This window comes from Castor canadensis, chromosome 6 (genome assembly GCF_047511655.1).
Source record: "Castor canadensis chromosome 6, mCasCan1.hap1v2, whole genome shotgun sequence".
Lineage (NCBI taxonomy): Eukaryota > Metazoa > Chordata > Mammalia > Rodentia > Castoridae > Castor > Castor canadensis.
Genome location: NC_133391.1, coordinates 126,364,302 through 126,379,117, shown reverse-complemented (window position 1 = coordinate 126,379,117; position 14,816 = coordinate 126,364,302). Strand labels below are relative to the sequence as shown.

The following is a 14,816-nucleotide window of genomic DNA, read 5'->3' as shown; positions in this document are numbered from 1 at the left end:
GAAGTGGGTCCAAGCATCAAAGTGGGGAATGTGGCAGGAAGGCAGGGAGTGGGGAAGGAGAGTAATGAGTGCTACAGTAAAACAAAGGAAAACCGGAGTTAGGAGGGTCACCTTGCCCCAGAGGTTAAAACAGCCAATGAAATAATATATGATTATGTATGGGACAAGCTGTACCCTCCCCCATTTCTGTAACCTACTCTAAATGGCACATAAGGAAAGCCCCCTTTGTTCTCCATGCTCAGCCTTTGGCCATGAATCCACTGAGTCGCTGCTGGCTTGCTTAATAAACTTGCTTCCGGAAAGCTTTGGTGTGCTCTCAGAATTGACCACAAGAGGCTTTTGGAATCATTTCCACGGTGTAATGCAGGAAACAAATCATAGCAAGAACTGTTATACCTGCTTTTCTGACTCCTAAAGTTGAGAAGTACTGCCTTACATTAGATGTCTTAGATTAACAGCAAAGAAAGGAAGTACTAAAACCAAGGGATGAGAGTGCACACAAATAACTGCTGAGCAAAGCGTCAGCTTTAATAGTGACAGGAGGGACTTTTTCCAAAGACAGAATGCACACAGCAACATTAAAAACCGAGGGCCATTACACTGGCACGCAAAACAGACGTGGGTCTTGTGCTCACGGAGCTTACAGTCAATATCCAATACACACCCATCATCACATTTGGGTTTTGGACTTATCTCAAAGGAATAAACTTTCAGGGAAGCTTCTTATGTAACGCTGACTTTCCAGCAGCGTTCAGCCGGAGCTCAGTAAATGCTTAGGGAACGAATGATGAAGCACAAAGCAAAGTAACCAGTTGCCCTAGCGGAAGTGGAGGCTAATTCCTTCCATTCTGAGAATTCTTCCCTCAAACGAGCAAGCTCCTTAACCACAAATCCTGGGTTTCCAACCCACATTCTGCAGGGAAACGGTGAAAGAGACACGTGAGAGGCCCAGTCTTTAAATTGCAGCGATCCCAGACTGGGAAAGCATCCACAGGATTCATCACATGAAGACCCTAAACCTTGCAGGCAGAGAGACGATCCCACGCCTTCGCAGTCAGCTGGATGCAAACAGCCGAAAGGCCACGCCCCTAATCGAAACCAGCCAATCCAAGCTAGCGGACTCGGCGGCGCGGTGTCTTCTGGGATCTGCGGCTCCCGGGGATAGGCGTTCCTCTTGCTGGGGACTCCAATTCCCGGCGGCCCCCGCGCCCAGCTATTTGACGAGGGAGGAGTCTGGAGAGTGCGAGGGTGGGGAAACAGGCCTTGCCTCTCCCCTTCGCTGTGAGGGGTACTGTGGGTCGCGGAGTGGTACGAGTTCCACGTGGTCTAGTGACTGCGGCTCGCCCACCTCGCTGCTCCTTGAGTCTTTGGGCCTCTGGGCCCACTTCCGGCCGAGATGCCGAAGGTTAAGGCCGGGGCGAGCGGCCGCCGCCGCGCGCGACAGGAGCAGCGCGGGGAGCTGAAGCGCGCCGGCGGTGCGGATAGCCGGGAGGGAACCGGGGTCTGGTCGGGTCTTCCGGCGCGGCGGGAAGCGGGAGGCGCGGGAGGCCGGGGCTTCCTCGTATGCAGCAGGGATGGACTTAAGACAGTTGTCTGTCCCCGCCTGCAGGGGGCTGATCGGTGGCCTCAATGGCGCACAAATCTCCCCACTACCATCCGCTTTCTTCTGTGGGACGGCGTCGATCGTAGTTGGGAAATGAAGCTGTTTCTTGTTTTCTTCCAGGACTCATGTTCAACACGGGGATTGGGCAGCACATTTTGAAAAATCCTCTCATTGTTAACAGCATTATCGATAAGGTGGGTGTGCGAGAGGAAAGGGAGAAAGTGATTGGGTTGTTCATTTTACTCTTTAGGCTACTTAGCCTTCCGGACGGCAGCCTTCTCGGGCAAGGGACTTTTCGCCCCTTAGGTGTGTCCCCCAGCCTCAGGTGACCCTAGCCAGAGTTAAAGAGCAGACTCCAGGGAATGCAGTTTCTGGATCTCTGACAGGTTGTCACAAGCAGAGGGAGAAGACTCCGGTGTGGCCCCAGAGTGTGTAACCTGTGAGTCAGAGTCCCAGGGAGGCAGATACCAGCTGAGCACAAAGATAGTGTAAATTACAGAATGCAGTGTCTTGTGAAGTCACGAGCTCCCTGTTACTAGAATTGTTCATGTGAATTTGTGTGATTACCTTAAAGCCTTGGTTTTAGCAGTTTCTTCTTCCCAAAGTTTCCTTCCCTATGATACTTGTATGGCTGCCTTCTTCTGGGTCATCAGGTATCAGCCTACAAGTCACCTTCTCAGAGGGGCCTTCCTGACCATCCAGTGTAAAGTAGCAACCTAATGTCCCCTATTTTAAGTCTCTGCTCAGCACTAACTATTCTTTCCTACTTGGTGGTTTGTTAGTTGTCCTCCCATCATCACCATTAAAATGTGTTTCATAAGTGCATAGACCTTGTATTTAATACCTTGTACCCAGAACTATAGCAGTCTGTATTGCCTCATATGTGCTCAATAAATACTTGAGTAAAGAAAAATAATACTTGACATGGGCATGGCGATACACTTGTAATCCCAGGTATGGGTTTTTAGTTTGAGGCCAGCCTGTAGTAAATTCAAGAAATAAAATGAATGCTCTGTAAATATTGGTTGAATTAATTAAGAATTGTCTAGGACTCACAGGCTGTCTTTTGCATGATATGTTCCACTCTATGGGGTCTCACTTTCTTCTGACCCCAAATCCTGTCTTTCTGTGGATTACCCACTTCATAGATGGACTTTTGTAATTCCAGTTTATTATTCTCATCACTCCTTAAGTACTCTATCACGGCTAGTTTTCTTTGAAGTCAGGGTTTAAACTATATCTAAACCACACACATTAGTATGTTTGTTCTCCAAAAACACTACATATAAATTCTTTCAAGTATTCCTTGTATATGGATTATTGGTGATTCTCTTTAGTGTTATGGATGATTGAGTGCTAGGAAATGAAATATAGGTGGTGCAAATTACTTTTTCTGGAGATGTAGAAAGAGTATAGTTAAAGATCTTTCTTCATAGTTATCAATATTGGCAGCTGGATGCACACACACAGACCAGTTTTTTGTACTATTTCTTTTAATCCTCATTCTTGAACCTGTATATCACTAAGGATTGAAACTTGGTCCAGCTTGCTGTAATTCTCAGGCAAGTTCATCTTATGTAGTCCTTTACTACTTAAACTTGTTGACATGGACAGAATTGGTCACAAGAGGCTTTTGGAATCATTTCCATGGTGTAATGCAGGAAACCAATCATAGCAAGATCTGTTATACCTGCTTTTCTGACTCCTAAAGTTGAGAAGTACTGCCTTACATTAGATGTCTTAGATTTTCATTTGCACCTAATTGAGGTAATTTTGTGAACCACATATATCATGAAGTCTAAAAACGAAGTCAGTAAGATCTCTCTTTAAGAATTTTTTTTTTCTGGTAGTCTTGAGGTTTAAATTCCTGGCCACACACTTGCTAGGGGCTCTACCACTTAAGCCACGCACCCAGCCACTCCCCCTCTTTTTTCAGGGAAGGGTGCTTCTTTTAGAGATGGTCTTGCTATTTAGCCCAGGCTGACCTTGAACTTGAGAGCCTCCTGACTACCTTCTGAGGGCTGGTGGAGTAAGATGTCTTAACTGAGCACTGATGGACAAAGATGTTCAGGTAAACTGTGTGTTCAGATATGGCAGAAGATCTAAAGTTGTGCTTGCTTTTAGGCTGCTTTAAGACCAACTGATGTGGTGCTGGAAGTTGGACCTGGAACTGGCAACATGACTGTAAAGTTGTTAGAAAAGGCAAAAAAGGTAAAAGAGGGGGATTTGGTATCAAATGACTATGTGAGCAAGCTCAGTTTGTTTATAAATATGCACCTGTTCCAATTTATTGCTATTATTTTCATAGTGATCCTTGATCTCTTATTAGAAGTTTTATCTTTGAAAATATGAGGTCTATTAGGAAAACAGAAACTACACTACAAATATTGACAGGGAATTTAATACAGGATTTAGTTACATGTGTGTTGGAGAACTAAAAGTACAAAGTGGGAACACTGAAATAATCCAAAAACAATTGCAAAAAGGAGTTAACCACCTCTAGGCCTGGAGGAACAAAGTAAAGAAGTTGGAGTTACTGGAACCTTTATAGGAGAAGACCTGCAGAGGTAGTGCTTGAGACTGCAGTAACACTACTGAGACCTGCTTTATTGGCTGACCTAGCTACCAATTAAATGGAACCATTGTGGTGTCCTTGGTGGAATCAGGTGACACATTTTAAAGGGCTTGTCTGAAGAGAATTTAATGAAAAGACTAAAATTGTATGGGGATGAGGTTCAAGGAAAGCAGTGAGTATTAGTAACATGGTAGAGAATAGCCACACAAGAAGCAGTTAACATCCACAAACTTCAGGGGAAGGAAAAGGAACTCTTCTAGAGCCTAGGGAAAGTGGGAGTCATTGAAGAGGAGCCTTTCATAGCAAAACACACTTATCACCATAATTTCTTCAAGGCACAGGACAGATATTAGGAAATAAATACTTAACCTCTCTGGTATAGGTGCTCAATAATGCTGATGCCTTTCTTTTTTCTTTTTTTGGTGCCCTGTATGCTTCTCTCTAAAAATGCTGACTATACAAATACATATTCTTTTCATTATCTGAGACTGCAAAGCATAGAGACATGAAATAGGATAATTATGTTAATTATCATATGAGTAGAATTCTCACAGCCAGGCGCCAGTGGCTTACGTCTATAATCCTAGCTACTCAGGAGGCAAGAGATCTGGAGGGGTTCGAAGCCAGCCTAGGTAAATAGTTCTGCGAGACCCTGTCTCAGAAAAACCCTTCATAAAAAAGGGCTGGTGGAGTGGCTCAAGGTGTAGGCCCTGAGTTCAAGCCCCAGTACCACAAAAGAAATATATATATATTCTCACATAATCTTGTCTGCTGTTTTTGGTATTAGAATAAATTTGAAGGAATATTGATGATAGAAGAAAAAAGTTTAAATCATATAAATTGTGTATGAGTTACTATTTGGATAATAAGAAAAGATATATGTTATTTAATTAACCTGAAGAAACTTTTTGTTGTTATTAATTTAGGTAGTTGCCTGTGAACTTGACCCAAGGCTAGTAGCTGAACTTCACAAAAGGGTTCAGGGCACGTGAGTATACATAGTAGAATTAAAAGACATTTCAGTCTCATGAAACAACATTTTTCTTAAATTTCTTTTCTTAACTATCAGGCCTCTGGCCAGCAAACTTCAAGTGATGGTGGGTGATGTGTTGAAATCAGATTTGCCATTCTTTGATGCTTGTGTGGCAAATTTGCCTTATCAGGTATGTCCTCAAATTGTCAGAAACATCACACTAAGTGCTTGTCAGGTGTGTTCTTCCTGGAAGTAACTAGTAATTCTCTTACAGATTTCTTCTCCTTTTGTCTTCAAGTTGTTGCTGCATCGACCTTTTTTCAGGTTTGTGATAAAAGACCAGAGTTATTGCCAAATGTTAGAAAGATTGACAGTTTAGGCCAGGAACACAGCTGAAAATAAAGTCAGTTAAGAGAGTAATAGAGAATTTTTATAGGAAAATATTGATTCATATGGAGGTGTTTCTCTTCGAATTGATGGAAGTCATTTGGGGGTGGAAGTGTGTGAGTGTGCCTTTCCCTACTTTCTAGGCCTCTGCCATTTATCTGCATCAAACTTTTATTACCTGCGTATGGTTCAGTTGGCTATAGTTTCATGAACGTTCTGTTTGAGATATATAAACATATATACATAGATATTTTTGTATGTCATACATTTCTTCTTTTTCTTTTTTTTTGTGGTACTGGTGTTTGAACTCAGAGCCTTGTGCTTACTAGGTAGGTGCTCTACCACTTGAGCCATGGTGCCAGGTCAAATACATTTCTTTTGTTTGCAGTACTGGGGTTTGAACTCAGGGCCTACACCTTGAGCCACTCCACCAGCCCTTTTTTTTGTGATGGTTTTTTTCGAGATAGGGTCTCATGAACTATTTCCCCTGGCTGGCTTTGAACTGCAATCCTCCTGCTCTTTGCCCCCTGAGTAGCTAGGATTACAGGCATGAGCCACTGGCATCTGGGTCCAAACACATTTCTTAATGTGATTCATTATCAAAAAAGCCAGGCCAGTGTAGTGCTCATGCCTGTAATCCTCGCTATTTGGAAGGCAGTGATTGAGAAGCTTGCATTATGACTTTAGCCCGGGCAAAAAGTAAGCCCAGTGTGTGGTGAAGTTATTGAGACCCCATCGCAATCAATAAGCTGGATATGGTGGTATATGTGGCACAAGTGTGAGATCCTACCTGAGAACTGACTAAAGCAAAAAAGAGCTGGGGGCATAGATCAAGTGGTAGAGCACCTGCCCTGCAACTTGAGGCCCTGAGTTCAAACCCCAGTACCACAAAAATAAAGTGGGAGGGGGGAGGAGGGAGTAAGGGGAAGTGCAGTTTTAAGGATGTTCTCTAACCTGCCTTTCCACCTCACCTCTTCCTTAGAGTGTTTGCTACCCCACAAACCACAATTCTGCTATGGAGTCAACTTTATTGCTTTTGTAGAAGGGATGATGGACTAGTGCATCTGAAATACATGATCATCTGATCATTGAGGGCATGCCATCTTCCTTGGGGCTAGCAGTATAGCCATTATAAAACAAAAAGCTAGCTGTATCATTTTGTGGTATAAAGGTAAAGCTGAAAGTGCTCTAAATTCTGACCAGCTGAACTAATTGTCCTCTAACCACAGTTACTGCTGTGCTATTTCCCTCCGAAAAAATTCATTATATTAAAATACGTTTATAGTTGAAGGAACTGACCATTTCCTTATTCTTTTCTGCTTTCTTTTCAGGTGTGCTATACTTATGTTTCAAAGAGAATTTGCTCTCCGACTGGTTGCAAAACCTGGAGATAAGTTATACTGCAGGCTATCAATTAATACACAGCTGTTAGCACGTGTGGACCATCTAATGAAAGTAAGTGATTTTTATTATTGAAATAGTCTAGTTTAATGCATTGATGAGCAATAGCTTTGCTTTCTGTGAGGAGAGCATTTTTGATTACAAAATAAATGTTGTCTTTGAGAGGACTAAATGTTTTCTGATTAACAGGTTGGAAAGAATAACTTCAGACCACCTCCCAAGGTGGAATCCAGTGTTGTAAGAATAGAACCTAAGAATCCACCACCACCCACCAATTTTCAGGTGAGCCTAAAATACTAAGTCATTATAAAGGGAAAAGGTCCAGGTTGGAAGACATGCATGTAAAGCAGCAGACAATACTGAATTAACTTAAATGTCCAGACATGGGAAAATGTGCATTATGACACATCTTTGTGATGGAGTAGTTGGAATAATTTGATGCAAGATAGTTATGACGATCTCAAAAAAAACCCCCAAAAAACCAATGGAAACTGTTTTAAAAGGCACAGTGATTAGAATGCAATTACGTTTTGCTTTATAGTTGTGGAAAACTTGTCTATTTGAATAATACTTGGAAAACAAGGTAAAATGGAAATAATTGTGTTTTTATGTTTTGAGTAATATTGTAGACACTTTTTTTTTTCCTCCTTTTCCTTTGTGGTACTTGAAATTGAATCCCAGGCCTTCACTTATGCTAGGCCAGTGCTCTGCCATTGACCTATTTCCCCAGCCCTTGTGGGGAACACTTTTTTTGTGTGTGTTGAGAGCATTTTAATAAAACTTCTTTTTTTTAATGATGAAAAAAAAAAAAGAATCCAAAAAGAAGAAAGTGAAAAAAAACAGAAGAAATAAAAAGAAAAAAAAGATTCGGATCATTTGATGTAAAACCTTGCTACAGTTACATTAGAGAAAGATGATTGTGTGACAAAATGGTAGTAGATGGAATAGTTTGTCATCTCCTTTCAAGGAGACTTGGGTGTGCTGTATAGGCTGTATCCTAAATCATGTCTGTTTTGAATCTTATTTTTGAAAGTGATACTTAGACTTGAATAGATGTCAAGCTATTCTTTGTTCACATGTGGAACAATTTTATATTTTTTCCAATGAAAATTGAGGATAAAAATATACCCAGTGAGCCTCAATGGAAAAATAATATATTTAGTAAAGTGTGCAAAAGGGCAAGTATACATTTTTTGCATTTGTGCTAGCCAAATCAAGGTACAGATCATTTTCATCACTGCAGAACTTTCCCCTAATTTTAACTATTAGAATTTTATCTATTCCTACTAGGAATAGATGAAAAGTTTGGTATTTTTAAGAAAACATCCATCTTGTATTTCAGGAATGGGATGGCCTTGTAAGGATCACTTTTGTTAGGAAAAACAAGACACTGTCTGCTGCATTTAAGTAAGTATTTTACTAATTTCTAATGCATGAATGATCAGTGCTCCAGAATTTGATCCTTTTCCCAAACTGCCACTCTAAAACAAAGATTATTCATGTCCAGAGAAACTTCACCTTATAAACTAATTTTTTATGTTTGGAGGCAGAGGAATTAAGAGTTTCTGGAGTTGGGAGTCAGATCAGGTTTTTGTTTTTTTTCAAAAGCGAAAAATGTCCCAATTTGAAATTTGTTTAAAAAAGGGACAGTGATGGATCTTTTCACACTTGAGAAGGATTTGTGTCATTTTAATTTTTTTAGTTTTTTGCAGTACTGGGGTCTGAACTCAGCGTTTTCCCTTGGCAGGCAGGTGTGGTAACTGCTTGAGCCATACCTCCAGCCTGGCCTTGTGCCATTTTATTAAATTTAAAACTCTTAACACAACTTGAGGTCCAAGAGTAAAAGACTGGTGTAGATTTAGTTTGAGAGTCTTGGGATTTTTTTTAAAAAAGGGAATGTGTGCGGGTTTAAGCACAATTTTTCTTTAGAATTTAAAAAGCTGGGGTAGTGCACATCTGTATGTCTGCATGTCTAGCTACTTGGGAAGCTGAGTCAGGAGGATCACTGGAGGCTAGGCATGTGAGGACAACATAGTGAGACCCTGTCTCTTAAAAAAAAAATAAAACAAAAAACAGAGTGTGGAATTTGACTGGATCTGTTTTAAAAGAAAGAATTTAAGAAATGTTTATCAGATTCTGTTTTCAAAATACTGTATTTGCTTCATAAACTTAAATATTCAACACTTTAAAAGTTTCTTAATTTCACCAAATGGAACATGAATTTAATGTTGTCTAAACTGAAATGAAATTATGTGTAATCTCTGATTTTGGAATAGTGATATCACTTCCTTATAGATCAAGTGCAGTGCAACAGCTATTGGAAAAAAACTACAGAATTCACTGTTCACTCCATAATACTGTAAGTAGAAATTGCTTATGCTGTTTCAGTGATAATTTCTTTTAAAATGTCTTGCTGTTTTTATTGTTTGATCTAGTATTATTATGAGATCTTTTTATTATATACATTCTATTCAATCCTTAATTTTGACTTGAATGCTGCTGTGTATTCTGTGGATTTTTTTCTCTTTTAACTATTGACATTTGTTTTTTACCCTAACAAGAATCAGATTTAGCTGAATTGGAGTTTTCTCAAAGTTGTGGATATGTAGCTTGTTCAACTTAAAATACTGTGTATGATTTGCCATCTTTCGAATTGTGACCTCTCCTTGTTTGGTGTTCATATAGCAATTACAAATTTAAAGTTAGTGTTTTCTTTGTAACTTTAACACTCAGAAATTGAGATAATCAGAATAAAGTATAGGGTGAATAGTAGATTTCAAATTGTGAGCCTCATGTCTCCTCACAATTTCCGTTAAACAAGTATTGGAGTGCTTATTCATATACATATATGCTTTTATAAGAATTTCTTTGCTAACTTTTTAGCTCCTTCAGTTTAAATGAAGCAAAGACAAATTTCCTTTGTGTTTTTTATGGCTCAGATCTTGTATGGTTTAATGTACCACAATACTGTCTCCATTCTCCCTGTTATGAGCAAAGTCCTTAAATACCAGTTTAAGTAGAAAAAAATATTAAGCTGGATTAAGAATCTTTGGGTAAATGCTGTGAATCAACTTCAGCTAGAAATCTAGATCTACATAGAGAAATGGGGAGCACCAGAAGTGGTGACAAAGTAACTGATGTGCCCCTGTCTCTGAACACATGTGTAATTTAAACTTTTAAACAAAGTAATAACCATGTATTGTGCAGTTTGCAACATACTTAAGAAATGCATGGCATTAGCATAAAAGAGATGTTAAGTATGAAACACTTAATATTCTTAAGGGTTAGAGAGGTCATCTCTGAGAAAAATTAGCTGGTGAGATGAAATTTGGGCAAGGAAATGTGAGTTATTTTGAAAGGATAACAATTGTTTTAAATTTTAGTTTATAGTTTTAATTTTATTTAGTCTAATACACTATTTCAGAATTTTAGAAATGCAATAGGGCAATATACATGATTACTTATTTAAGATATTTGTGTCATGTGGTAAAAATGAGCCACTTAGAGATTCAAGTCTTATTCAAACTTTCAGACTTTCCCTACTGTCATTAAGAGATGTAATTTTTTCCATCAGTACTGTGGTTAAAACTCAGGTCATTGTACTGGCAAACTCTCTACCACCTTGAGGTATGCTCCCATCATATAACAGATGTATTAAAGATGACTGTACTAAACTTAAAAAAAAAAAGAGCCAAAAAATATATCATTGAAGATATAGTTTTCATTTATTCTAAATCTTATACTGATAGATAATACCAGAAGACTTCAGCATAGCAGATAAAATACAGCAAATCCTAACCAGCACAGGTTTTAGTGACAAACGGGCCCGTTCCATGGACATAGATGACTTTATCAGGTAAGTACATTTTTGTTTTTCTAAGTGTTCACATTTCTTTATTGTGATACCTTCAGATTAGATTTAAAGGCTTTGAATGTACACTGTGATGTTTACATGTTCCTTTCTTCCCCTCAATTCTTATTCATGGCCTTATTTTTAATAGCTTGCCCCTTCAAAGTAGTCCATAAGGTAGAGAAATCTTAATATGTATAACTGGATTTGGTTCTTAGTATTTTCTTACTGGGAATAGCTTTAAATAGATCTTAAGCATGGAATGTCAGTTTTAATAACTGATTACCTATTTAGTAATAGTTGGTTTGTAGCCTGAGGCAAGTTCTATACATCTTGAGTAAAAGGATGTCATAATTATCTGGGCTATTTAGACTGAAATCTGTTTTACTTGAACTAAACAAGTATTATGAAAATGGAATAAGGCTTCAAGTGCTACTCAGGTATATCAGTCTGTGTTCCTTGCTCTTACTCTTGACTCTGACTTTCAGTTTTTGGCTATTTAGCTAGTTTACTCATGAAAGTGTCTGTGTTCTGTAGGCTGAATTAAAAATGGGGGTAGATTGTTATGAAAGTCCTTGGTTTGACTTTTTCGAAGCTGGAAACAGTTCTGTATAATGTAGGACAAGTAGTGTTTGTTTTGTTGGCTGGCTAGCAGGACTACTAAGTCTTTATTAGATATTAAACCTAGGTGTAGAACACTATTCATAATTACCTACAGTTTGATTTTTCAGACATTTTAATTCATCTGAACCTCTTCCTCTGGGCCAGCCTGAAAATAATCTCAGGTCTATACAGAAACATTTTACCTTGTTTTCCTTCATTCTTACTAAATTTCTTCAAGGGGCAGTTTGCTAACTAAAGTTGGAGGAGTATATAGAGTGTATAGGTATCCGCAGAGAGAAACAATGTATATTTGATTTGAACAGCTCAGAGAATGTGAAGACTGGTTTTTCTGCCTCAAATTCAGCTTCTGAATGAATCATGTTGAAATGAAAAAGTGCCGATGAACTCTGAAGCCTGGCATAGCAAAAGTCTTAGAGATCATTTAAGTCAAATCCAATTTAATTTAAGACACGTATGTTATGTTAGAAGAGGCACCAACGTGACATGGTTTTAACTAAGGTATATCTTATAAATTTAGTTGGAGAATAATTTCTGTACTGATTAGTGTTAGGAGTGGGAGAGTGTATAAATATACTGATATATTTATGTATTAGAATTTACAGATCTGTATACCATTATATGTCACAAACTAGCTTTTCAATACCACCCTTTTTGGCTTTTTTTCCCTCCTGCCAGATTGCTACATGGATTCAATGCAGAAGGTATCCACTTTTCCTAGCCATTTGGAAAACAGAATTTTTCAAGGTCAAGATAAAAAGATGATATATTTCTAATATTTGAGAAGATAGACTATGCTTTACTCTACTGGGACATTATCTGTTTGGATATTTTTCATTTACTACTACTGCTGTATCATTGACTATCCTGTATTTTTAAGGTGGTCAGTTCTGAATACCCAAACTTTTTTTATTTTGGTTTGTTTGAATATACTATATAGGGCAGAATCCAATCTGTACATAAATCTTCAAGAGCCGCAGGTACGCACAACCTTAAACTTACCATTTCTGACAGTTTATTGTATAAAGATGTTGCTCTTTTTCTACTTACTGTGTTATATACTATGAGGCTCTCTTCAGGGCTTTGATCTCATTCTCTTAAGTAAAGTGAAACTATTCTCAACCAATCACACATTCCCTCGTATCATTTTTTCTTATTCACATGTATATAGTAGAACAGTTTTTGATGTTAATTTGCTTCTTGTTCTTTTCCTCATTTATCTTATATAATTTGTTCCAGTACATGTCTCTTCAGCTGTCCTGCTGCAGCGTAGACTATATGAGGGTTCTGGATAAGCGTGAGCCTGCTGCCATCATGCAATTTCAGGCATGTTCTGGATATGATTCCTGACCCTCTAAAATGAGGAATTCAACTAGATTGAAATTAAGTATAAAATTATATGTCTTTTCTTGGGGAGACAGTCACTTGCCAGCTTTAAATTTAGAAAAATTTCAATGGGTTTTGTAAATCAAAATAGGTTTTCAAACCTCTGCTTTCAGCTACTTTCCCACAACTGTAGGTTCCCTGCCATTTATCACTTCTGGATAATTAAAATTGCCAGCACCTAATGCTTATTTTTAAGCTACTTAAAAATTGTCAGATTGAGAATTTTAGTAGATGTCACAAACAAGTTTTATTAGCTACTGTATTTAAAATCAGTGCAATACTACTTGCTAATAATATATTAAAGAATAGTAGCTATTTAATTTATATAAGAAAATTAATAAGAATATCTTCATTGATATTTGGCTTTATTTGTACCCAAAACTTAATAGGAATATTTCCAAATAATTTAGCAAAGGTTCATTGAGTAAACTTAGAAGGGAAGGTAAATTGTTTGCCTAAACAGATTTTTTTTGGTAGTACTGGGATTTGGATTCAGTGCCTTGTGCTCGCTAAGTAAGTTCTCTACCACTTGAGCCATACCTCCAGCCCTAAACAGATGTTTTTTGAAATCTGACTTTAAACTTACAGTAAATGCTGCTGTATAATTAAAACAATGCATAATCTTAACAGACATCAGCTTTCAAGTCTAAGTACTAAAGAATGTTTAATCTAGAACAAAAAAAATTAAACTGACTTAGCTGCGTCAAGCTACTTTTGTTACGTGAATGTTAAATATACTTAAGCATTGATATTTTTTCTAATATCTCACAAAATCACTTTGCAAAGTTCACTTGCACCATCTCTATCCTTATAGAAAACAAAGCTTAAGATTTAATTCATCTTTCTTAGGTGGTTTCCCTATCCCCTAGGAACTACTGAATTTTAGTCTCTTTTTCTGGCTTTCAGTTTTCCCTATCTGTAAAGCTGATTATACCACCTCCTGGGATATTTTACTAGTACTAATTTTTGAATGTCTTCACTAATGATCAGAATGAAGCCATCATAGTATTTAAGGCAGCATATTTATTTATAAAAAGATCTTTCGAAGCTAGTACCCACCTAATGCAAATAGAACTAAGCTGTTGTGCTTACAGTGAGCATTTTCACATCTTTATTGCCCCTTGAAGATTGGTCAGTATTGAAAACTGTCTTTTTAAACAGCCTCTGTAAGGACAATAGAAACAGTTTTCCATTTTTCCTTTTGTCTTTGAAATAAGCACAGAGTATATGTTACAACTGCAAGAAAACCCGAGTTCCTTCTAAAATAAAAGTGTATGTATTGAAGTAAATTATCGCTAAATTCATTCCATTTCATTTATTAATAAGCATATTATGAAAAATCTACATTTGTTACAGATTTAATGTTTTCAGAGGTTTTCATCTTGGTATTAGGATTTCTGACAGTTACCCTCTTGAGTTATGAACAGTGAAGTAGAGAATCTGGCTCATGTGACTATTCATAGCTTCCCTTTGGTTCATGAATAAGCTTGTAGTTCCCTTGAGTAATAATAAGATATCCTTGGAAAGTTTTTTTTTTTTTTTTTTTATTAATCTACTCCTGGACTGCATCCTGGGAACTGAGAGAAAACTCCTAGAGCAGTATATAAATCTTTAAACACCCTATTTACATGAAAAATGACCAGTTTTCTTCCTTAAGAGTAGCAATTTGTAAAAGTAAGTGCTATCATTTAAAGAGTAGACCACCAGGGTATTAGTGAGAATACACTGTTCTCCCCAAATCATGTTGAAACATCACACATTAGGTACTGGATGGAACTAGGTGAGACCTGCCTTTTAAGGCAATGTCAGCTATTCCTCAGCTTAATTCCTTTTCAAGAGAGTTATGTACTGTCTACGCTTGATTCAAACTAATTTCTATTATGAATTACTTTCAATGTACAGATAAATGTTCATGTATCAGAAACCAGTTTCCTTTAACAGTACTTACAGAAGGTAAATTTTGGGGTGCTAATGAGCACCCCAAACTTAAGTAATGGTATTGGTAAGGATCAAACTACAC

General features: G+C 37.8%; 1 protein-coding gene across 1 annotated transcript; it reads left to right on the top strand.

Moving 5' to 3' along the window:
• Window positions 1-1,254: 1,254 nt before the first annotated feature.
• On the top strand, window positions 1,255-12,916 carry Dimt1 (DIM1 rRNA methyltransferase and ribosome maturation factor). Its single transcript, XM_020179797.2, has 12 exons — window positions 1,255-1,475; window positions 1,724-1,797; window positions 3,728-3,814; window positions 5,105-5,166; window positions 5,248-5,341; window positions 5,426-5,475; window positions 6,870-6,993; window positions 7,129-7,221; window positions 8,282-8,346; window positions 9,235-9,298; window positions 10,689-10,795; window positions 12,089-12,916. Exons 1-12 carry the CDS (start codon window positions 1,397-1,399, stop codon window positions 12,129-12,131), a joined length of 942 nt encoding a protein of 313 aa, XP_020035386.2. The 5' UTR covers window positions 1,255-1,396; the 3' UTR covers window positions 12,132-12,916.
• The last annotated feature ends 1,900 nt before the right edge of the window (window positions 12,917-14,816 follow it).